General features: G+C 46.4%; 1 protein-coding gene across 15 annotated transcripts in view; it reads left to right on the top strand.

Annotated features, from left to right (window-relative positions):
* The window catches only part of CADM1 (cell adhesion molecule 1), a 171,607-nt gene that overhangs the window by 82,038 nt on the left and 65,292 nt on the right, over positions 1–24,277 (top strand). Inside the window, exon 1 of one of the 15 annotated variants that reach the window (XM_069787882.1) lies at positions 19,179–19,209. The exons of the other annotated variants lie outside the window; for them this stretch is intronic. Within the exon in view, the coding sequence (XP_069643983.1) occupies positions 19,194–19,209 (16 nt within the window). The 5' untranslated portion in view covers positions 19,179–19,193. Of the gene's footprint in view, positions 1–19,178; positions 19,210–24,277 lie in introns of those variants that run through there. 15 annotated transcript variants of the gene reach the window in all.

Genomic DNA, 24,277 nt, shown 5'->3' with positions numbered 1-24,277 from the left:
CGAACAAAGTCTCTCCCACGGCAACTATTTTTGTAGTACGTATGGATCTCCAGGTGTGGTGTTGACGCTCGTTGTGGGAACGGATGGGGCAGGGTTTGAAGGCATGAGCAGGCTTGTAGGAGCTTTGGGTGGGCCGTCTTAACAACGGCTGGCTTTTGGGTGTTGATTTTGTCACTCTTCTGTTACAATCTTGATTATCGTGCAGTTAAGCGTTGGGAAAAAAGTATTCCACCTTTCTGAAGGTGTTCTCCCCGTCCTCCGTGCTCTGCTGAGGGTCTGAGGAAAGCTCGCGTTTCAAGGTGAACGTTAAATTAATATGAAAGACTTACAGAGCTCTACAATTAAAAGGTCTTTTACTTTCCCCACTTCAGAACAGATCTGATGGTTTATTGCTGGAGCCTTGGCTCTGAGCCTGGCTGACCTTGGATCCATGCCTTTTAAGTATCAGCGGGGTTTCTTGTGCGCTGTTGTGGCCTTTTATGCGAAGAACAAGCCGCTATTGTGGCTACCGGCTTTGCAAAAGAATTCGTGATACTCGGTGGATGTTGGAGAAGGCGGGGATACTTGATTTTCCCCTTTCACATCCATCTCACAGTTGGTGCTTATTGTGCTGGTGAGGTGTTTGTGAATGTAGATTTTTATTTAGACACTTATCTTTTTAAGCTCTCCTAAATGACTCGAGGCAGATGGGGAGCCCAAAGAAGTGCAGGCTACCTTTGCCTCTTACAAATCTAGAAAGCTGGTGTCTGGTTGCTACAGTGCCCTTTGTATTTCCAGCTCTGACACACCTTCGGCAGATGGTCCAGAAATGGCGGCAAAGCTGATCTGGTCCCTTTGGGATCGGCTTTCCATGTTCCTGCTCCGCGTGCTTGAGTTACAGGCTGGGCTGGTAAAGCAAAGCATTTGGATTGTATTGAAAATCCCAGCATATAATCCTAAAAAGGGGTGTCAAAATGTGCTTCTGCTGTTCTGGGCATGTTAGGAGGATTGCACTGATGCAGTTTCGGTATTCCTTTGCCCAAAGTAAACTTTCACTCGACTTGAGCCATCTGCTTGAAGGGGAGAATAAATATTAGACTGCTAACATAAGGAGTGCCTTTAAGAGGTCACGGGTGACATGTCATTATCATTTGTATTAGTTTATATTGGCTGAAAGGATGAAAGGGGAAACAAGAATATTGACTTATGTTACTTAATATTGAATTAGCATCCCTTTACAAAGGGCTTTTGGCTTAAGTCGTAGCTGTAAATAGTTTCCGTTCCAATAGGGATCGGGAGGTTTCGGAGCAGGGATGTGTTCGTCCCTTCTGACTGCGTCTTTCCGCCTTTCACCATTGCACTGAGCATCTTGAAATTTGTAAGACCTCACAGTGCTGTAACTGGAGTGGAGTTTGTTTAAGCTTTGACTTCAAACAGTGCATTACCTTTTATCATATGATAGAATGAATTATTGATCCACTGATTTTGAATATCTTGGTAAAGGTATGCCAACGAATGGCTGGCGCTGGCAAATCCCACACCTGCTCTGCCCTTGTTCTGCCCAGAAGGCAGATAGGCAGAGTCTCACCAGGTCCCGTATGCTGCATTTTCTGGGCTCAAACTGCCCTTGTCTGAAACCAAAGGCAGATCGTTGTGCACCATCCCTGCAGACCTGGCTCCAAATGCACAGATCCTCAACCACCCATCAGATTGTAATAGCTTTCCCTGAAATACAGCATCGCTTCCACTACTGAGAACAGAAAGATAAGACGGTCAAACCCTGCAGCTGATGAAGATGTCAGTGGGCAGAGTTTCAGTCCGGAGGGGGAGATCTCTCTGCAGAACAGCGTCCTAGGTCAGTCCTAGAGCTTCCTAGGGCTTTTTCTCCTTGTAAATACAGCTTTTATCTGCATTCATGTATGTTGAAGGAACCATAATTTGTGTTTATTGAGTTGCTGACTTTGAGGCGATACCGGTGCAAATGCATTCTAATCTAAATCTCAACTTCATTAGGTATGTGTAGGTAAGCAGCACTCTTGAGGGACCAGTTCTGATTTCAGCACGCGTTTCCTGAGGGACTGAGGGAGCCGGCAGTTGACTGGAATGCACGTTTCCATTGTCTTCCCTATAGCAATATGGAGGAAAGAGATAAAGCAAAAACCCATACGTACTTCTGGCTTAAAGCTGCCTGGTCAAGACGTTCAGGAGCTGTTTGCACTGAAACTAAGATGTACAGCACATGCAAGAAGAGTTCTGGAGTCGGCTCACCATCTGCAAATAGAGAAGATGCTATCACAGGAACCACAAAGGATTTTAAGTCTTTGAGATGAGTTTACCATTGTTTTGCTTCATGCATACTCCACAGGTCTTTCAGTCCAACAGTGTGGTGCTGCTGCTGGTCTTTGGCATTCCAGCTGCATTGCTCTCACTGCATCAATCGATCGTAGCCGCCGCCCTGCATGCTGTATTGACAGACAACTTAAATAGTTCTCATTTGAAGAAGTGCAGCATGGATAATTAAGCAATGCACTCTAGAAGTTGGTGATCAGCTTCTTGTGGAGGACCAATAATGAATAAAAAGTACATTAACTAAATTAAACTCTTGATGCCTGTAGGTCTTGTAACTGTAGAGTTGCGTTTATGAAATTCATTACAGTTTATAAGAGTTCAGTTAATCAAAAGACTCCTGCAGAAAACATTCTGGGAATTAAAGTTTATTTTATTTCTGTATTGTTTAGGATGGAGATGAGCGTTGTTGCTGCTGCTCTGTGTGAATACTTAACTGTGCTCTGACTCTGGGCCCATCGAACGCAGAGGAATCGAATTGAAGCAATTCAGTGGTCTCACGCCCCTCCCCCAAGCCTGCATAACAGAGGTTCTGTTGTTTCCTAATGGCATCTTGTCTTTGAACGCAAGTGCCATGCTTAGCTGTGTATTTAGGGCAACTAAACAGATACCCAGGCTGATTGTCTCAGCATCTGTAAGCCAACACGCGCGTGCAACAACATTTGGATTTCTTGATGCGTGCCACTTGAATATACGGGCTCTGGTGAATGTCCGAAACCCACCCCATGCTTGATGGACATACATGTATTTGGTGGTTTATTTAGATTTCTTTCCCTGGAGTGCTGAATTTGTGTTCCTTTCTGTAAATGAAATACAGAAGTTGGATCGCTCGCTGGAATGGGCCAGGAGCTGGGACGCGCTCAATGAGCAGGGGCCGCATATGGGTGTGCTTCCCTGACTGACGGGATGCTGAGCCCTGGAGCTGGGCTGGCTGGCAGCTAATTGGCTTTCAGGGATTCATTTTCTTCATGCTTGAGAAAACAGCTGTATCATTCTTAAACTGTTTTTTTTAAGAAAACCCACATAAAGCAGTCAAGGTACAGGAGATAACGAACTGAATCAGAAGGTCTGCTTAGGTAACCGTGCGGCTGGGGCTTACATATTAAAGTCACGAAGAGCAGGGACATGTGCAGGATTTGCCCCCTTTGGCAGCTTTGCTGCTCATCTGCGTGCACAGCCAAGCTTCCCCCCCAGTCCGGTCCTGCCTGCCTCGTGGTGATGCTGTGCTTGGGCTCAACACCTGCTCCACCCGATGATAGCCCTGAGCACAACAAGGAGGACTTGCATAGCTGTAATCGTACTGTAGGTTATAATATTGTAATTATAATTGCACATAAACACACGCTTAAGGTGGGTGACCTTATCGGTGCCCTGGAAGCTCTTCATCTGCCGACCTCTCAGCCAAGCAGATACTCTTCTTGCTATCCAGATGTAGAAATGTTTTCGACCAACATGTACATACTGCAAAACCCGTGTTTGCTCTCCCAACTTTTTTTTGAGAGAGGCTGCCAACTGCAAACTTGGATGGGAGCCATTTATTTGTAGCACAGTCAATCTTCCCTTAAAGAAAACCACCAGTGAATTAGCTTTTGCATAGTGTTTCAATCAAAGCATTTGATCCTTGTTTCTGCGAGATAATCCTAAGAACTTCTTATTTGGAGAATAGAAGACCGTGATGGATTTAATTCATAAAGGGAAGCAGCCGTAAGGAATGTAAATGTAAGAGGCTGATAAGGTAGGATTTCCTAGTTGCTATGACAACCCCTGGGTCATGAGCCTGAGAAAATATAAAGTAAGTCCTGGAGCTGTGAAGATGATTATAAAATTTAACTGTCATTCTTCATTTGGAGTTGATGGCAAACATTATTTACTTAAGTTTATCTCCAGGCAGGCGAGGATCCTTTCTTCCTCCTTTAAATCGAAGGCTTGGATCACAAATGAACGTGTTGTGCCATCCGACATTATAAAGGGAACCTGCTATTTTATTATTCTAACCAGACAATTTGCACGTAATATCCCTGTAGACTCGGTCAGTCTCCTGTAGAAAGCGGAGGTGTTATCCGGCAGATCCCTTATGAAAGCGTCTCTGGTGCTGCTCGGTGCAGGGGGATGCTCCCGGCAGGGGGGGTGGCCATGCTGGCGACGGCTCCCTGGCCCCAGGGATGCCCTTATTCCTCTTTTCTTACCCCGGAATCCACTTTTCGGCTTCCACAGGAGAAGGAATGCTCAAACCTAATTATTTGTTCTGCGCGCGTACCCTGCCCAGCCGCCCGCCGGGCTCTTCTCTGCCTGCGGGAAAGAACAAGGAGTCATCAACAACCTCCGCGTTCGCCATGCAGCGTTCCTGGTGCTGATCAGCATCCGCTCTCGCCTCGGCAGCAGAAAGTCGGGTTTATTTGGTTTTGTTGCCGTCCTCTGGTTTAAAACCGGTGGATGATTCCTCTTCCAGCCCGTAAACATTTTGTGGTGTTGAGGGCTGAAAGAGCAGTCCCAGCTGGAATAGAAGAAGGAATCAATTATTCCTGTGTGAGCTGCTGACGTTCCCGGGATTAACCGCTCAGGAAGCTGGGCATCGTCTGGGTGTGCAGCGGTGACAAACAGCTGCCCAATACCGGGTTGTCCCAGAAACACCAGCTGCTCCGTAAATGCAGATTAGTTTGGTAAAAGCATGTCTTAAAGCTCTCCTCCAGATAGAAATCGGGGAGTCCCTGGCTTTCAAAAGCACCTTCTGTGCAAACAGCTAGGTTTCAACCATTTTTGATGTCATAGTAAGAAAAAGATACCTACAATTATGCGCAGTTGCGTGCGTACTTTGAGGAATGGCAGCCCTGCCCCTCTGCAGTGGCCTCTGGCCTTTTCAGGAGGGTGGGAGCCAGTTCTGTGTGGAACAGTAAAACGAGCCGCACAGAAAGTGCTGTTGCTAGCAGGAGAGGAACACGCTTGAGCCGGGACAACGTCACCCGGCTGTGTTCATTTCCCCTCCGATAACCTGGTGTGTGAGCACAGCACTTGTAGATTCGACTGTTGTTTTTACAGTTTTATAAAGATATGGAAAGTAAATTGTCCTCTATTTAACATTACCCCTTGTACCGTTTGAATGACTGCATGGTTTCCACCTCCTTTTTAAAAAGGGAGGAAAAACTGGCAATTACTTTAAGGATGTTCCAGCTCTGATATTGAAACGTCTGACTCAAATGAAGTGCACTAAAAATCATCCAGAATCTCACTCTGGACTTTTTTTTTTTACTGCATTTGAAAGAGTTTTCTATTGCTACTCAGTCTTACTTGAGGTGATAAAAAGTGAAGTCATTTGATTCAAAGAGTTCACATAAACTAAATTCCTTTTAAGGCTTTTCACTGACTACTGGAGTTAACACGATGCTATTTTTGAGGCTGGTCTCACGATTTCAGTTGGGAAACTCGTTCACCTTTGCGGCTTTCATCCTGAAATGAAGCTGGTGCGGGCAAGCCAGCAAATTCTGGTAAGGATCAGAGTTTATAGCCATTACTAAACAGAAGTAGCTCTTGTGGAAATGGAGCAGAGAATTATTACTGTACTAAAAAAACCAAAAGTCATTACTTTTCCTAGGGTGGAAACTTTTTGAAGGCACTTGCCCAAGTGGAAATTGAAGCAACCTGAAGTTCTACTTACAGTGCTTGTGTTAGCCCATAATCGACATGCTGCCGGCACTGCTAATGTCATCTCTTGCCTTGTACGTTGGAAGGGCTGATTTTTTTTAGAAGCCTATTTTGTTCATTATGTTGATGAAGTCTGGTGAAAACATGAGTATCTGTAAGGAAACCGAGGGAAGGGACTGCACGACTCCCAGGCGAGGGGGCAGCAGTGCTCACACCAAGTCGCTGTTGCTTTGAGGTCTCTTGCTATGTTTGCTCAGTGCTGCCAGTGGGCCATGACCATGGATGTCAGTACCTCGAAAGCAGTGCATCACACGCCATTGCTCAGCTGTGCCGTCCTGGGGCTGCCTCGCTCCAGGTGTCCTTGAGTCCTGCACCGAGAAGCACCGCGGCTGGGAATGGGTTTTGAATGCGATGCAGGTGTGTAGGAGTCCTTCTTAAAATAGGAGTTGACATCGTGCCTTCCAGGGCCACACGTGAGCCACAGGACTAAGCTTGGGTGGACGCAAAGTTATGATAGCTCCATAAAATGGGAATCATTATTCTGTGAAAGACATTTTTCCTAGTTTCATAACATGGGCATCTTGGCCTTTTCAGGGTTGTATTTTTACTACTATTTAGCTGTAGCGTGAAAAAACACATCTTCTCCCTTTCCATTGTTAAAGGGTTGCGCAGCATCCTGCGGGTAGGAGACACCTTCGAATACCAACTCTGCTAGCTCTGTAACTCCTGCTGCGTTGTATCTCCAAGGGGAATCCGTGGAAGCGACCGCATCGGCTCTCTTTAGATTCCCAACAGACATCACCTTTTCTCACAGCTCTCTGGCTTGCCAGTTGTGATTCTTAGCTGCAAGTGAGCGGTTAGCAAGGGCAGGGGCTTTTATTTCTGCCATCTATAACATGTTTGCTTCAAGAAAAGAAGGCTTTTAGCTGTGTAGGTCTTCCCCGTGCATTCGTGTATCCTAGCAGGGGCTGCTGTTCTCCCCCGGCCCCAGCTGCTGCGGCGGTGCCTCCCCGCCCGGCAGTTGGCAGTTTGACCTTAAATTTGCTTAGAGAGGTCTTGTGGTCAGTGCAGAGCGGCGTGGCTCTCGGGAGCTTGGCCTGCCTATGCATGCTGTGAGCGGAGATACCGGTGAGGCATCCAGGTTTCGTTGAGGTCAGTGTTACGGTTTTATCTTACCGGGTGTTTGAACAGGAGGAGTTTGCGGTGAGGCCATCACGGACCGTGTGGTAGCCAAAATTACAGTAAGAGTGAGGGTGGGCTTTGCAGCTGAGACGCCTTGACTGGACAACTGTGATGGAAAGCGATGAGACACCAGAGAAGGAGATCAAGTTGACTTTGCTGTTGCTATCTATGCTTTTAACATTTGCTTTGGGGGCTGAAGACTGTTTTAACTGGGTGTCAGAAAGGCTTCAAGTGATACCTAAATGTAAAATGACATCATCTGCTCTCATTTCTCAAGCATTATAGTGTCTGGGAAAGCTGAGCCTTCAATGTGACTCCTGCCTGGGCTGGCAGGGGCTGAGCAAGGTGGCACGTTTGTGCACTCTGCTCCGATAGTGGCTAATCCCAGAATTGAGTCACAGTTTCAGCATGGCAGTTTAGTCCCTGCAAATGTCTGTTAGCCTCCTTCAGGCAGGCAAGAACAGACATCTCAAGCTTATCCCTTGTGCCTGAGCTCTGGATCATCTTCTCACCGCCCAGGCATGAAGGTGTTCTTGTCCTTTGGTTCAGGGTCTCCAGATCTAAGCTTCTCTTGTGTACGTTTATGTGTATCTGCCTCTTGACTGTTCTCCCCTATGTTAGCATCCTGAAGGCGTGTCAGTGCAATGTGCGATGGAGAACCCAGGACGTCGCAGGTGCTGAATGGGGCACCTTGTTAAGCAACTCCCTTTAGTGAATATATCCTGTAGAAAAAAATGGTCAAATATAAACCAAGCCAACGGTGTTTTTCTACATGGAAAAAAACATTCAGGCAGGGGAAAAAAACTGTTGTGAATGCTTGTGTTTCTGTCAGAGTCCCGTACAGCTTCTTGCAATAACGTGTTTTCAGAAATTTTCACTTGATACAAAACTGGTACTTTTCTTCCTGGAGCAGCTGAGATGTTCGTTTCCCTGTTTATAACCTAATTTAGCTGGGATAAAAATAAAACTGTTAAATTTGCATCTACCGTACACTTAGAGTAGCTAATCTGAAATCATGTTTATTGGTCGGAAAGGAATTTGACTGCTTCTTTACAGAGGTAGCTTTAAAGTGTTTTAATTTTTTGCCAGCTTTGATTCCTTCTGCACACTTTTCCCATGCTTAAATGCGCAAACAAATTTTTCCTTTGCCTGTGTTAAAGCATTGCGAATTCAAGACAGGAGTCTGTTTCCATCTTCAGAAGAGAATCGTTCTGGGGAAGGTGGCAGTGATCATGTCCTGGTGCTCGCCACCACCTCCATCAGAAAGGCCGAATTCAGTCTGTGCGGGGACTTCCAGGGCTGCCTTGTGCTCGCTGAGGCCGCATTGTGCAGTCCCACCTCAGGAGAAGCCTGTCAGACCACAGCGGTGTGGGGACGTGACGGTGAATTATACAGTAACACGCCTGAAGCTGGGGTGGGCAGGTGCTCTGGATCTCAATAGAAGCAGCGCTGCATTAGCATGCAATGCAGACGGGATACGTGTACGTACGGAGTCTTTCTTGGCTCGCTTTTGGCCTTTGCCATTTTCAAAATCTTTAGTGTTTTCGATCTTTATTTTTAGTAACTGGGGAAGGCTGAGGCTCTGCATAGGCTGAGCATGGTTTGCAGTAGGTATTTGTCCTTAGACTTTCTTTGAGCAGGCGTGCATGAGTGGTTGTGTTTCTTCTGTGCGGTGTTTAGCCATTGAAGGCCATGTTTTGGGAAGGTACATCAAAAAGTCTGGTGCAGAAGGCTTCCCCAGGACGGACCATTGTGCTGGAGCTCTGAAGTGCAAAAGAGAATCGAAACGTCTGAGCATAACGGGTCTGAACACAAAAGAGCATTTTTATTTAGTTTCTCATCAGCTCTCCTTAAGCATTGCGTTGTCTCTAAATCGATTGGAGATTTAGCTCTACTGCCCTTATTATCCCTAGTTTAAGATGGGAAATACTTTTTTGCAAGCGCAAAGAGGAAAGCCTTTTGAGGTAATTAAATCTATGAAGAAATGAGCCGTGAGCTGAGCGTTGCAGTTAGCCCTTTCCAACACAAGCCATGGACGTCCTGGTGCTGTCCGCTTGCTCTCAGCATGCTGATACAGCCTGACCTGCCAGCACTCAGGTAACATCAGATTCTTCTCTAAAATGGAGATTTCAAGCAATATGCAGGAGGCTGTGCATGTAAATCCAAGCCAGAAATAGCTTCTCTTACAAAGACTGACAGGTACATGCCATTCTCTTCATCAGGCACATGCTGTCTGCGATACCGCTATGGGAGCTGGCAACAGCCTTGCAGTGGTGGGTGGTGAACAAAGGCTGTTCGCAGAAATATTTTCCAGACAAAGTTAGAATTAAAAGCACGGAGCTGATATAATGGTGATAAAGATATGGATGAAGGGAGTTGCTGGAAATACACAACTACACTGAAAGTCGTAAAGTGAGAGTTTTTCTCTTCTTGTACTGAGTTTTCCGGTGTTGCTTTCTCCTTTTCACGAAGCACGGACTGCTTCTGATCTGCTTTGCCTGCCTATTATTGATACAGCAGCAGCCATCAATAATTCATGAACACACAGAACAGAATTAGGTCTTGAGATGAGGTCGCCCGATGACTCGGGAAAGATGATGTTGCTGGTCCATCTCAGCTGAGCATGGGCGTTACACAAGATGCTCGCCTCTGACCGCAGCCTTTGACTCATCTTCAACTCGCCACCCAAAGACTGAGGGTGGAGAGAAACATGGTCATCTGCCAGGTCTCTTTTCGAGAGCTCACAAAACTTGATGCAAATGCTAGCTATTCTCCTCCCACAGCCCCCTTACGCACTGCCTTGAGCTTTAATCTCATCACTTGTAAACACTCAAATAGTGTTGGTCCTGATAGCTCAGCAGAACCCACTCACCGCCCTCCTCTGTGAGGATGATCGAGGGAAGGCTGCTGCTAGTTTCCCATTTTTGGCAATAGGAGGAATATGGGATATTTGTACAGAACCTGCTCGCCAGCAGAACTGGGAGGGACCAGGACAGCATCAGCCCTGCAACCTGCCGGTCAACGCTGCTTCGCACGATTGCTTTCTCTGCCAGTTTTGTATCTGTTCCCCTGTTGTTCTTATATTGAACATTTGCCGGAGATGGAAGCAGACAGAAGCAATCACGGATGCTTAGGGCTCTGTTACATCAACCTGTAAAGGGATCAAAGCAATCCTTTCGCACTGTCTTGTTCCTTACCATGGAACTGAACGTCTGTCTGTCTGTCTGCCTTTTAATTACTTCAGACAGATAGCTGTGGTTGTAGGTGTGTCTGTCTCTGCTGCCTTGCTGTTTCTCCTTGTCGCTCACAGGTACCGCAGACCCTCAAGTGGGAGATGCCCAGTGGAGGTCAACTATAGAGCAGGAGTCCTGGAGAAACACACTCATGTATTATAACCCTGTCTTTGTTGGACTACTTGGGAACTTTTTATTCTCGTTACTGCAGCACTTCTGTTTTCATAGCAGGGACCCAGCCGAAACGCAGTCAGCTGGCTCTAGCAAGTCTGAAGTTCCTGTAACTTTGTGAGAGGTTGACATTAAAAAATGTAAGTTGAAGGAGTCCTTCTGGAGGTTTACGTGGTAGGAAGGATCTGACTCAGCTCACGGGAAGCCAATTGACCTCATGGCTAATAGTCAAATCCTGTTGTCACGCTTGTGGAAGTCATCAGAAGTCAGCAGCCCTGCGTGCTGCTCCTGCAATGCTTTATAAATTGGCAAATCGTACTGGTATTAGTCGCATGATGACAGTACATGTCAGAGCGGGAAAAAGCGTGCATCATGTTCACACCAGACCCACAGAGCACACAGGATAGTTGACAGTTACTCTTCTTTTTGGTCTCCCTCACATGCGTGCGAGATGAACAGCCAAAGCTTCACTTCGGGTACTCCACTGAGTGTCCAGACAAGTATGCGCTGACCTGGAATAAAAAGTTTGCCAGGGGACAGTGAAGGTTCTCTCATCCTTCAGGAGCACACCTTTGATCATCTCCACACCGAAGGATGGTTTCTAGGACAGCGTGAGCTCCTTTTCAAGCCAATTTGCCACGCAGGAGAAATTGCGAGGCAGGGTGGAGATGCGTGAGTGTTTCTGGCCAAAATGAAGTTGGGCAGCAATGGGTGGGGGTGGAATCCCATGCTGACATTTCAGATACCTTCAGCTAAAATAAGAGATAATTGCAAAGCAGCAGTGGTAAATGTCGTGTGTTCTGCTCCTGTAAAAGAGATGAAGCAGTGCAAACAAGTAGGCAAAGATCATGCAACCAATAAAGATCATTATGAGTAAGTACAAAAGTATAAGATCAACCTATATTCGTATTGCCAATTTTTTTAGCTGCCAAAATGTAACAATTATGTTAAATACATGGCTTTCCAAGCAAATCACGTTAAGCCTGTTTGTGGGTGTACTATAACGTAAGCGTTGATAACTGTTCCTTTGCCTCCTTGGATGGAAACACAGGTTAGCACCTCTGCCCCAAAAGTGACTCCAGCTTTTTGGTCTGCTTCTGGTTTGGGTTTTGCAGCCTGGAGTGGTTAAAATGGACTAGGAATGAAAAAAAGGCATGCTATGATCTCCCCAGAGGACTCCATAAATAGCTCTGTCCTCGAAATTGTACTCAGCTCCTCTTCCACATATTTTCCAACTTGACTCCAGTTTTGATTTGGGGTTTTTTGGTAGATGTTGAAAAAACGAAAGGTTTTGAGAGACAGGTCTTGTTCTCATTGTCAAGTTTCCTTGCTTTGTATTGTCTTCATATATAGCAAGTACCATTAAAAATTTCCATTCCAAGAAACCCATATCATCCTGGTAATGTATTAACAAACACGAAATGATGATTGGATTGGCATCCAGGACTTCTGTGGTTATACACAGAAAGGCGTGTGGCTGTACTAAAGCAGCTTCCTGTTTGCCCACGCCATGTTAAACCTCTGGGCAGTTAATGGTCAGGTTTTTTGCCCACAAACTTTGTGCATCTGCATTTTTCATTGAAGGTTTGCTTTTTTCTGTTTGCCCAGGATTGCATGGGCTTGAGACCCTCAGCAATACCAAAACCGAAACAGCTTGTGGAAACTTTAGGGGTCTGCTGGAAAAGCATGTTATGATGGTATCAAGCCATATCTGTTTAATTTATGGAAAAGAAGGGAGGTTAACACATGAGAGACAGAAATCCGCTGTTCTCTTTGTAAGTGAAAGGTCATGTTACTGAGCACGGCAGGGTGGATTTGTGAAAAACGAGCTCCTGTTTGTGAGGAATTAGAATGAGTCTCTGATTTTTTTTCCATTTGTGACCTTTAAAGATGCTGCTCTTAGATTGATAAGCAGGCTGATGCTTTTAGCAACCCAATCCAAGATGTCTTTCTCATATAAAGACTATCTTTCAAACGCCATGGGTGTTACTTCCAGAAAACGTTCCTTTCTGTAAACTCCCCTCTGGGGAAGGAAGGGATGCAATGATGGGATCTTAGCTGATGAAGAAGGAAAATTCAGATTTGTTTCAAATGAGTAAAAAGGTACATTTCCTGTGGTCTGGAGCCTCACCCCAAGGACTTTCTGTACCTTCATTTTCTAGCAATTCTACTTTATTCTTTTTTCATTTTGTTGCCAAGCTTGAAGTGCTCCTGCCCCATGGGACAGTAGAGAAGGCTCAGAGAGGTTGACTTTGCACCCTGACCCAGGAGATGCTTTTTCACCTCCTGTGCTGCTGAGGAGGTGCTTTTTGAGGCCGGTGAGAGGTGGATTGGAGAGGCCCTGCACGTTGCAGGTGGCATGCCGTGTCTGTGATGCATCGGCACGTTTTGCGTGGGTTGTGTTGATTCATACTAGCTGACCAACTGCTTTACTTGTTGCTGTGGGCATCTGTACGTCCTCTTAGCTTCCTAAGCCTTGCAGCGCTACTATATGGAGTGGGGGGTTTTTTTGCCAAATCCAAAGCTGCACGTTGTTTTTTCTGCCCCCTGCTTCCAGCTCTGGTGGGCAGCGGGACTCCCAGGATCAGGAGATTTCAGGAAACTGCAGCACAAGTGGCAAAAATACCAGCAGCAGCAAATGTGCTGACCTAAGAAAAATCCTTTTATTTGTGGTGGACAGCAGTTCCATTTTCTTCAGGTGGGCTGATGCATCCTGCAGACGTGCAGAGGAAGCTCCCTGCTACTGCATGGCTCCGTTAATTAAATGGAGGGCTGGCTTTTCCAGCTTGGCAGCCTTGCTAAGAGGCTTTCACTGTGTTTATTTTATGTTCCTAGAGTGCTTTTGGCACTGAAGCGATGCGACTGTAGACACCCTTAGTATTTAAATTCCTGTAGCAAGACTCTCCGATGCTGTATGTTCTGCCGGTTGTATCATACAGTCGATCTACGGCTGTCCTGAACGGTCAGACAGGAGCGTGTTTCTGACAGGGTGAAAATGTGTTGCGGAGAAATAGGTGCTTTTCCGGTGATGTCTCCTCTCATTGCCCTTGGTCATCCCTTATCTTCCAGTTCAAGCAGAAACTGGAAGATGTGGCTTCGATCCAAACTGTGCTCTAAATCATGTGAGAGCAATTAACGTGGATGATTCCACTGTATTGTTTTGTTGACCATTACTGGAGGGGATGTCGATCCACGAGTAATTCTCTCGCCACGGTTCTCAGACCGTTTTCTGACCTGTTTCTCTGGTTTGCAAAATTTGCCATTACTTATCTCCACGAAGCCGATGTGCTCGCCCATGATGCGGTTTTCCTCTCTTTAGTACCTGTTGGTCTCCCGGGACAAAGATCTGACAGGCTGCCCTTTAGCTTTGATGACTCTGACACTGGCAAAGGAGGAGGCATGCAACGCTGCCCCATCTGCCCCAGTTTCAGCTCCATCTGGGTGTTAGCCCTGACAGCCAGTTTCCCTTCAGCAGGCTGTTTACTGACCCTGTCCTATTGTAAGATGCTCCAACTGCTCGTTCTCTGTGGACAAAAGATGCCTTCACATTTTTACTTGGGCAAAACGTTTTACGTGAAGATGCTGAATGTCTTCCTAGTTACTATACGAGCTATGAAACAGCAAAGACTGCGTGCAAAAATCTGGAAACGGTAATAATGCATTTGGAGAGCAACGCTCAGAGTCTCAGAGCGTTGTCTTTTGCTAAATGGTGCATTGAGGTCTGATACATCAAAGTGACGTTAGGAGGCATGAGCATGTGCATTATCTATACCTTTTCTTAAGAAGAATGGTCTCCCTTTTGTGGTAAGACTGCACAGCCTCACCTGCAGAAAGCTGCAGTTCGGTGCTGGTAAAGGACTATTGCAGAAAGCCAAACCGCTTGTTTCCTGCGAGCAGAGCTGGCAGAACGCAGTAGCGATTACGCTCTTTATTTTACAGTATTCATTTGTGAATGCCGCCCTTACATAAGTACAATGCTTTGGCAGTGCTGCAGCAGTACAATGTCAGCGCAATGGAAATCTCAGCGGGCCAGCCAAGTTTCCTGGTTTTGAGCCAGACATCTGGGTTTGGGGTTTTCACGGCATTCTTCAGTAGTATTAGGAGACCTCATAAAGCAGCCTCTCCGGGGTATTGTGCCGAGAACCGCATTCCCAACCAATTACAAAACTGGTCTACATCAGTAATGAGCCCTTACTTTGGGAAGGGACGGCGGGAAGACAAAAGCAAAACTTTCAATGAAAGCTGCAAAACCTTTTAACATGAATAGATGTAGGCTTGCTAATTGGGATCGCCATTTGAAATGTTCCCTCTAGCTCTGGTTGTGCCTCTCAAGCTCCTGCCGGGGGGGAGGGTGGTGGTAGCAAGGGAAAATGGCTGAGAAGCTGCAGCTCTTTTGGATTTCGCCGTTAATGATTTTTTGGCGATGGGCATGAGGCACGATTGAGCATTTCTCTGACCAGAAAAGTACGGCGAGTCGTTTTCTCAGCTGAGCGGGTCTCATCGTAGGAAGATGGTCACACAGTAGTTTGGAAGAAGGTTTGCTTTCTCTGCGTCCAGCACCATCCTCATTAGCTGTGACGTGGCAGGAGACAGCGGAGTTTTTTATTGACTAACACCCCCACCCCGGCAGGTCTTTGGAAAGCAGCACTCAGGATAACAAGTAGAGGCTGAACGCCAGCGATGGGCACCACGTCACGTAGGCTGGTGGCCGTCCTCCATGCCTCATGGCAAAGGTCTCGTTCGGCTTATTAGTGTGCACCAAACTAGCCGTTCTCCACCCTGCCAGAAAGTGTCGGGGTGCGGCTGTCAAAGACGCAGGGTGAAGGCAGCCAGGCTGCCCCACATGCAAGCCGTGCCTGGGATGCTGCTCACAGGTGGAGTCCAGTCCCGAAGCACCAAAACCTTCTTGTTTCATATCAGTCAGAACCAGCTGGAAAATCTTGCAGCTTAGAGTAATGTGGGAGCTCTGCAAATAGCTGGGCTTGACGTTACTGGGTTCCAACTCCCATTCACAGATAATCCCGAGCAGAAATGCAAAGTTGATGTAAGTGTGTGGCTGGTGGAATAGCAGGATGCTTCCAGGTGAGAAAGTGTATTAAAAAACGTAGATTTTGTAAATAAACAACCTTCCTGTTATGTATACCTACTGATGACCCTGGGTTTGTACTTAGGTATTTTAAAGCTTGCTTGTTCTGAATGTTTTATTTAGAATTTGGTAGGTACCAAACAAGAAGTGAAGCGTGAATAAAAATCCCTTTGGCTTCTGCAGTTCATTATTGCCGGGTCTACCCCAAGACGGGCATGTTTGCATCTACGTGGGTAACTTGCCTATCAGAGCACATTTTGCTGATGTTTGTTTAGAAAACAAACCAAAAAACCCCTCTGAGCCAGCATGAAAAACTCATCCTGCTGGGATTTTGAGTAAGACGACAGGTACAGCGTATATTGCGGTTCAGTCTGAAATAACAGCAGCAGTACTGCTTCCGTAATAATGTTGTGCGTCCTTCTAGCTCTACAGGCCACTGCGGTACTCAGGGTAAATGAATGCAAACTCCCAATTTCATGTTGAAAATGTCTGGTACGAGGCTTTGGGGGATCAACGTTTCCCATCCTGCAAACCAGCGCTCACAAACATCCTGGTCATGTAACCTCTGTGTAATCGGCTTGCTGTGCACTCTCAAAATCCTTCGCTTTGTGCAGCAAGGTTTGCTAATGAGCAGAATGTAATTCGGTTTTTTTAGGAAATTATTCGAAACAGCATACCCATAAAACCTTATGATTCATGATGGTTTGTTTTGTTCTCGAACGCAACCGAAACTAAAAAGCCATTCATCAACCTGCAAAGGCTGCTTGTGGCTGTCTCTGGGTAGCAGGTAAAGGATAATTCATCCCCAGCCAGAGAAAAGCACATGCTCGCTGATCCATTTCCAGGCACACTGTTTAGATCTCCGTATTCAGGGCAGTGACAGGAAGATGAGCTGCTCCCAAATTAAATACACGCGATAGGAAAACGAAATTGTCCTGGTTGAAGTGGCCTAGCTCATTTTCAGTGTTAAGCATATGGTGTCTGTGTCAAAGTGTTTTTCCACAGAACCAGAGTGTTTTGTCTCATCAACCGAGCTTAATAAATTCCATGCACAGCATTGTTATTCCATGGTAATGCATTTCAAGTGAGCTGCTGAGAGGAGTTGTGCTGGCACCTCGCACTTGTTGCAGGGAGGACGTTGTTGCTCAAGTCTGGGTGAGTTATTAACGTAACTTTGGAGGCGGAACCCTGTGAGTGTCTTGCAAGGATTTGGTGATGTATAATACCTGCAAACCAGTGTAACTCTTCCAGCTAACAGCCAGACTACCTTACTGAAAAATAATTCAGTAACATGCATCTGTGGCAGGTTTGAAGAGAAAAACAACAAACCCAAACCAAAACCAACTTCTGTACAGAAGCTACCCAAGTGGCATTTCAGAAAAGGCCATTTTAGATTTTATAAAATGCTTTTAAAAGCCAGATTGAGCCAGACTGTAATTTCGGTGACTTGCTAGAAAAATGCCCACGATGAATTGTATTTAGTGTTTGTAGCTCCAAAATATGGTGCATCATACAGTTTGTTGACAGCAGTGTTCCTGAAGGGTTGGGGTTTCTGGATTTTAAGGAAGGGTGTTCTTGACAGACCTTACTGTAAGTTAGCGGGGGTCTTGTAAAGTGTTTTTAAACGCAAGTGATTAAGGGGGGGAATTGCTCTTGCTCTCGGATGCAAGCGCAGCTCCTGAATAAAACAGTCAACTGCTGAAAACTTAAGAGTTTCACAACCATGCTACTGAGTTATTTATTGTAGAGTACTTCCTTTGAAAATGAGTCTTGTTTTTAAATATTTTACCCTTGATGTGCTAAGTACGAGAGGGCCAGTCCTACAGTTCATTAAAAGTTGGCAAAAAAAGGGAGATCTCTTCAAACTGTTGGGGTTTGAGGAAAGAATTGTGAAGAATGTGTATAATTTAAATTGTTCTTTCAAGAAATGCTAAGCAAATGTCTGGTAGATTTTCAGCTGCTGTTAGCAACATCTGTAAAAGGTCTCATGCCTCTCTTGTGACATGTCAGCAGAAAGATTGGAGTGTGCTTAGCTTTGATGATAGGAAGATGAGGATAAGCTGCGAGAGGGTGTGATTTTGAAATAATACAATTACTGTATTTACACATAAAAAGAGGGGAGGCCGTTTATGTACTCTTATCTGCTTGCTTCCTTTGAATGGCTGCTAGAGATTGCTCTCTCTAGCCCAGACCCCCATGCAGGATCCCCACCTCAACAGCAGTCAATGCAAGCTTTGTACTGTGTGATCTGAACAGTTTGACCTGGGGATTCATGAAACCTGCAGGGCAAAGAGGCCGCTCCCTCTTGGGCAGTCCTGGCAGGAGTGAGCAGGTTTGTGCAAAACTGCAGCAAAAAAGCAGTTTATCAGGTTCTTCTGGCTGCTAGTGCTACCCAGGCTTGTGCCAGAGAAAGTGGGACTTGGTAGGGAGGAAGGGGAAGAGCAGCAGGGAAGGGAAAGCAGGACCTCAGCACGACCCCGGGTTGAAAAGCCGGTGTTTGCATGTGAGCAACCAGTGAGTCCCTCCAACTGAGCATCCCTCTCTCGTGCCCATGGTGGGCTCCTCGAGAGCGTTTGCGAGAGCTGATCTGCAGCACCAGGCAGCTTTAGGTGGCACTGAGCATGTATTTGCGTCCTGTCACATCGAGGAACTTTGTCACTATTCATTGCGATCATCTAATCCTGGCTAAAAGAAGTAAACCCTACCGTGAAGCCAGGCACGGCAAGAAGCTGCAGGTTTTTTGAGGTTGCTTTGTAATCCTGGCCTCATTGGTGCTGCATGCGGGGAAGGAGAGGCTTTATTTAATTCTAATAACGGTAGAGATAATGTTGGCTTTGTGATAGTCCTGGGCACAGCTGTTCCGTAATATCCACGGTGGTACATGATATGAATGGCTAGCAAGGTATCAAGCCTCTAGGATGTTTTCCTTGCTTTTCAGCGCTTGAATGGATTGCATTGGTTTATTGGAATAGCGCTGACTTTGTGCTTGCAGTAATTAATTCCCTTTTCCGGGCTGGGGGGAAGGTTGGTTATAATTTCCTGCATTCTTTTATCATAAGGCCAAAGGAGAAACTCAGAATAGTGAGCAGATAGGAGTGCTGCATACATGCATTTTAAATTCAGTTTCAAGCAGTTAAGAAGATAGATTTTTAGTAGAGTGGTCTCTCTGTATTTGCACACAATTTTAAAACAAGGTGACCTGGAGGATTCGTGCTAGGATGTGGTGTCCGTTTCCGAGATCCCCGGCTGTACTTCTAGCTAGCTCTAACGGTAAATCTGTACCCCCCCTCCTTTTTAAGGGCAATTTAGTGGGCTGGAAGACAGGCGTTTTATCTGCTAGTAGTCCTCATGCTGCAGGGTGGGCAAGAGGAGGATTGCTGGGAGGGGGTACAAATTTATACTGACCGAACTCCTTTCATCTCTGAAGCCTGCTCTTTGAGCTTAACCATGTGGCAAATGCGCAGCACAGAAAGTGTGTCCTCCTGCTGCCCTCCCTGTCTGCGCTCTACTGAAGGACATCCCTTGCAAGGACTGCCAGCCGAGGGCTTCCCACCAGCATGGGAAAACACTGCGGTAAGGAGTGGGAAACACTTGCTTGAGAACCAGAAGGGCAAAACAAGTGGGGGAAGAATGAGTTCCTTGGACATTTTCACCGGTTTTCATTTTTTTCCCAAAGATGGCAAGCACCTTGTGGCTCTCGCTGTTCTCAGGTCCTTTCTAATACCACTTTTGCTTCATGGCCATTGCTATCCACAGCATGCGTTCCTATCAGAAATGGTTGTCAAAAGATAGGTGGCATGGGCAACTGCATAAGCCAGATGGCTGGGATAGCAATTGCTCGAGTCCTGGCAAAAGCCTGATTATAATACTAGCGTTTGTGATTTCCAGTAAGGGCTGCAAACAGTTTCCCATAGCTGCTCTGACTGGTCACTGGCTGCCGGCTTCTTCCTTGTAAGCGTTGCAGCAGCCCCATGCCGGGAATGGCTTCAAAGGAATGTACCTTTCTAAAAAGGTACAAATGCAAAGCAAGCCAACACTTGGGTATTTAAAGCATTGCTTGATTGCTGCGGTCCTTCCCTTCTCCCCTCTGTGGGCGCAGACGCGGGAGTGAGTTCCCCGAAGCCCTGCGATGCCTGTTGCCTTGCCAACACGGGTGCGAAGGAGACGTTTGAGCAAAGAGACGGTTGCTTCTGCTGCAGAGCTGTAATGCCAGGCGGATCAGGGCGGCAGGGGGGAAAAAAGAGGAGGAGGACCTCACCCGCTTACAACCGCTCCTTTACACAGCTGCAGAAAGGGAGAATTAATAAATCCTTGCAGAAACATTCAGCACTCACTCCTTGCTACTTCTGAAATTGTAAAACAGTGTAATTTCTTAATGATGGGTAATGATGAAACATCAATTTCAAATCTCTGGTTTTTGCCTTTTCTTCTGTCTAAAGCTGCAAAGTCGGGGAGCTCGACATAGTTTACAGTCAACTGGGTGCCTGCGATCCTTATTGATGGAGCTGATACCTGCTGGTGTTTACCATGTGAATATCAAGGAGGAGCAGTAAATTGAAAATTGCTTCTAATGGGCTCAGTTTGCATGTTTTAATGCTTCTCCGGAGAAGACAAGAAATGTTGAGATTTTAAAATAGAACAGGCACAGCGGTCTCTGGTCACACACGTTGCTTGTGTTTTTCTTTCTTTACAGTTCACATCCCTTTGGTGGTAGCTCAAACACCCCCTTAAACAGAAAGCAGACGCAAAAACGTCGTTTATCTTAGACTTCCTACCTGCTGCAGCGGGAGCACGCTCCGTAGTAAGCCTGTGGGGATCGGTGCGTGTCCGTTACGTAGCTTCTCTCGTCCAAGCCAGGCAAGCCCAATATGCCACGGAGCTGTGACAGTGGCGGAGGTGGTGGTGACAACCCTGCCACCACCATAAAGGCCCTTGGCTGTGGGCTTTGATTTTACGTCGTGCTCCCTGTTGGCAGCCGGAGCAGTGTAGCTTGAGAGCATGGGAAAGCAGAAGGTGCTAGAACAGAACAGGATCCTACTGAGCAAAAGCAAAAGATGCTGGTTCCTGCAGACGCTCACCAAAGTCCAGTAAATAACTTCTGCCGCTCCTCGTATGGGTTTATGGAGCAGTGCTGGCCATGCAGGTGTTAAGCCAGCAGAAATGCTGGCAGCAGGGTCGTCGGCAGGATTTTGTCTGAGGTTGCTCATCCCGGCCCTGCATGTGGGGCTTCTCCAGGAGTGTCCCTTCCCTCGCGTCTGTGCACAATAGTTACACATGGCCTGTCCTGCCATACACAGGAACTTAGTGGAAAATTAACATTTCAGTCAAAAAGATGAAAATAGGAAATGTGAAGGCTTTTCTTGCTGCAGTTTTGCCTTGGAGCATGCTGCTTCAAAGACAGCAGCGAATTGAAGTCACTAGCCGTAGCTGTCTCGTTCTTTCTTGAGGCAGTGTTTTGATAAATGTTGATGAGTTTAACAGTAAAACTAAATGACATTTATAGCACGATGTATGCTTTACCCATTGCTTAATTATATCTAATGGTGTTGCATGTAAAAGGCGTTTACCGTTTTACTTTTGTTTAAAATGACAATCTAAACCTCAAGGCCTATGGGTTTTTGTAGAAAGGTGAAGACTTAATTAAAAACTAAAGACAATCTAGTTTTAAAAGGCAACTGCAACTTTAAGAAATACGTGATAAAATTTACAAAGTGCTTGGTAAGAGAGGAGTTCTTGGACTTCAGAGGTGTTGGGCTCCTGCGGCTCCGGCTGGTTTTGGAAAGCCGGGCGAGCAGAGGGGTTGAGCCTTTCTCCCCTTGCCTCTCTCTCCCGGCGTGGTAGGGTACTGCTAAGTCGGGGTCCCCATCCCTGCCCTGGGTCCCCATTAGGGCTGGGCAGCGCAGATGGCGTGCTGTGCTCAGTTCACCGCCTTCGGGAGGTTTGGGCGCAGACTGTGCCCGCTGATTTGAGGAAGCTGGGATGAGGACCACATCCAAAGATGTTTTCTTCCTTCTCACTTCTGTATTGGTTGCATGGTCTCATTGCTGTTAACTCCAGAGGCAGTAAGGGGGATTGGGCTAACGCAGTTTAGAAAATCATGCTTTTATTTTGGCGTGGAGTGTACCGTTTCTTTTCCCTTCCTTCCAACTTTGCCTTTGTCCTGTTAGCCAGCAAACAGACAGATTCTCCACTGAAAATAAGGCATGAAGAATGAGTCTGTATCAGGCAAGCTGCATCTTTAAAAATAAACACTGGATCAGAGCTTTGTGCCTTCCACTCAGCTGGCAAAGCACTGACAGCAGGCAGTAATGTGTTCAGGAGCATCTGCCCTTTCTCTTCTTTTCATGGGTTTAGTCAAAGCAAATCCCACAGATGAAGAGGAAAAAAAAAAAAAAAACACCACCACAAAAACGCATTTTATTTCCCCTAGCATGGAAGAACTACCGGGTGGAGGCCGAAAGGGGGGACGTGCAGAATCTGCAGCGGGTAGATTAATGTTTAAAGACATTAGCATTGGTCTTTTACTAACATTTATAAATCCGATGGGTGGCAGATTGAGGGCCGATTCCACATTTTTTCTTCCTTTTCTGTGAAATAATACATATGGTAAAATAGCTCTCGGAACTGCCTTTATCGCGGGGATGAATCAGGACAGTTGGTGTTGCGAGAGACTTAAAACTTACAAATACGTTGCCCTTTAGGCTAGCATTCATCATCGTGTCTGATCTGGGATCTAGACTAAAGGCTTTTGTTATAACATACCATTTTATCCTTTCTTGGAAGTATAAATTGGAAGGAGTTCTCGCTTTGATTGTAATGCTGCTGCTGAGATTTTTTCCCCCCTGTGTTTTGGTGGGGAGTGCATAGCCCTCACTGACGGTGTCTGTCACTCTTTGACAGAAGATCTTGTCTCTGATCTCTAAAAAAAAGAAAATGGGGGGGGAGCAGGGGACAACACACCCTTAAAAAAAGGAAAGGAAAGGAAAAGACTCCTAAAGACAGTGCCCCTTCCTCATCAAACGATGTGCCTACAGGTGAGGCGCGGGCATTTACATGACCTGGCTGGTCCTGCCAGCTGGGCTTCCCAAACGCTGAACAGCAGCAGAATAACTTCAGCAAGGACATGAAGCGGAAACTTCCTCGGCTCTTTCGTGGCAACGCGCAGGTATCAAGAACAGGCGAACAAAACCGCGATGCTCGAGCATCCTGTTGCTGAGGCTGAGGACCTGCCCTTCATTCCCTCCCCCATAAACGTGGGCTTTGCAGCAGAACTGCAAAATCTGCGAGGGCCTGGGGATTCCTAATGGGCAGGAAAACGCTGCATTATAAAGCCAGGAAGCGTAAACGTTGCTCTGCCTTTGAAGGGCTCAGCGAGCTGGCGGTAGAGCCCAGCCCTGGGCAGGCAGCAGTGGGGGCTGCCGCTTCGGTTAGCCCTTGGATCGTGCGCAGCTGGTAACGCTCTTCGTCGGCTCCGTCGGATTAAGGTCCCAGTAATCCTTGGGTAGGCACGTCAGAGAGTGGTTTAGATTTCCAGAATTAGGCTGTGTATTTGGGAAGACAGAGCATTTTGTGATTATATTTTGCTTTTTGCGCTACTGCTGTTCCCAGCTCGTGGTGGCGGTCTTGGTTTTGTTTTATTGACCCTACTTGTATTTGTCATTTTGGGGAAGCCCCCAGCAACTGAAATCAATCGCTTCCATTAGAAACCCAGCTCTTGCTGTAAAAGACAGTAGCAGCATTTTTTGCCTTATCATGGGGAAAAAAGGCCAAGAAAATATTAAACACCTGAATTCTAGAGGCTGGCAAAGCAGGAGGCATCTTGCTTCTTAATCTTTAGTGTTACGCTGACCCCCGAAAGATTTGCTTCCTCTGCAGCGCGGGCATCTCCCCATCGCAGACATAAAGCAGAGCGCGCAGACAGCTCATGCTAGGACGTCTGTCCCTCCAGGTTTGGATGCAGCCAGGCAAAGGTTTGTGGAAGGGACAGTCCCCCCCGGAGCTGCACGGGGCGGACGGTTTCTCCTGGGATCTGGCCGAGAGCAGTGGCGCTTTGCACATCCTCGGACGGGACAGGGGACCAGAATCCAGAATCGTGACATTTATGTCTGCACTCTCGTCAAAAAAATGAAGAGTGGGCAGGTAACGCGTGTGAGCAAAGCGACTCAAAAAGCTGGTGTTTCACTGGGAATCGGGATCGGCTTTTCTCCCATGACTGCAAACTAGGAATTAATTTCCAGGGGCAAAATATAAACTCAGCTTAGTCCACGGAAGAGAAGTCATCCTTGTGCCTTCAGCATCTGGTGGGTGTGTGTGTGGAAGGGTAGCTGAGATGTACAAGCTCTCAGTTCTTCAAGCTGGTGAATATTTTGCCTTCTGATTTTATGTAATGGTAAACACTTCGGAGAAAAGTTCTGCGGGTGTTTTATTGAAGGCTTACAAGATTACTTCTGTGAATAATGCAGTAAGTAAAGTGTGGTCATTTAAAGCTGACTGCATGCTGTCTTAGCCAAAGAGTGGGAATTGGCCAGAATATCCCAAGAAAAACACTGTATTCCAATTTATTATCTATTATCCCATTGTGCTTCAGGACATTTTCTACTGGTTTGCACATTTGTTATTAATTTTGTCATTTACTTCTTGC

This window comes from Haliaeetus albicilla, chromosome 7 (assembly GCF_947461875.1).
Source record: "Haliaeetus albicilla chromosome 7, bHalAlb1.1, whole genome shotgun sequence".
NCBI lineage: Eukaryota > Metazoa > Chordata > Aves > Accipitriformes > Accipitridae > Haliaeetus > Haliaeetus albicilla.
Note: the sequence above shows the minus strand (reverse complement) of the source record. Positions and strands in the feature narration are given on the sequence as shown.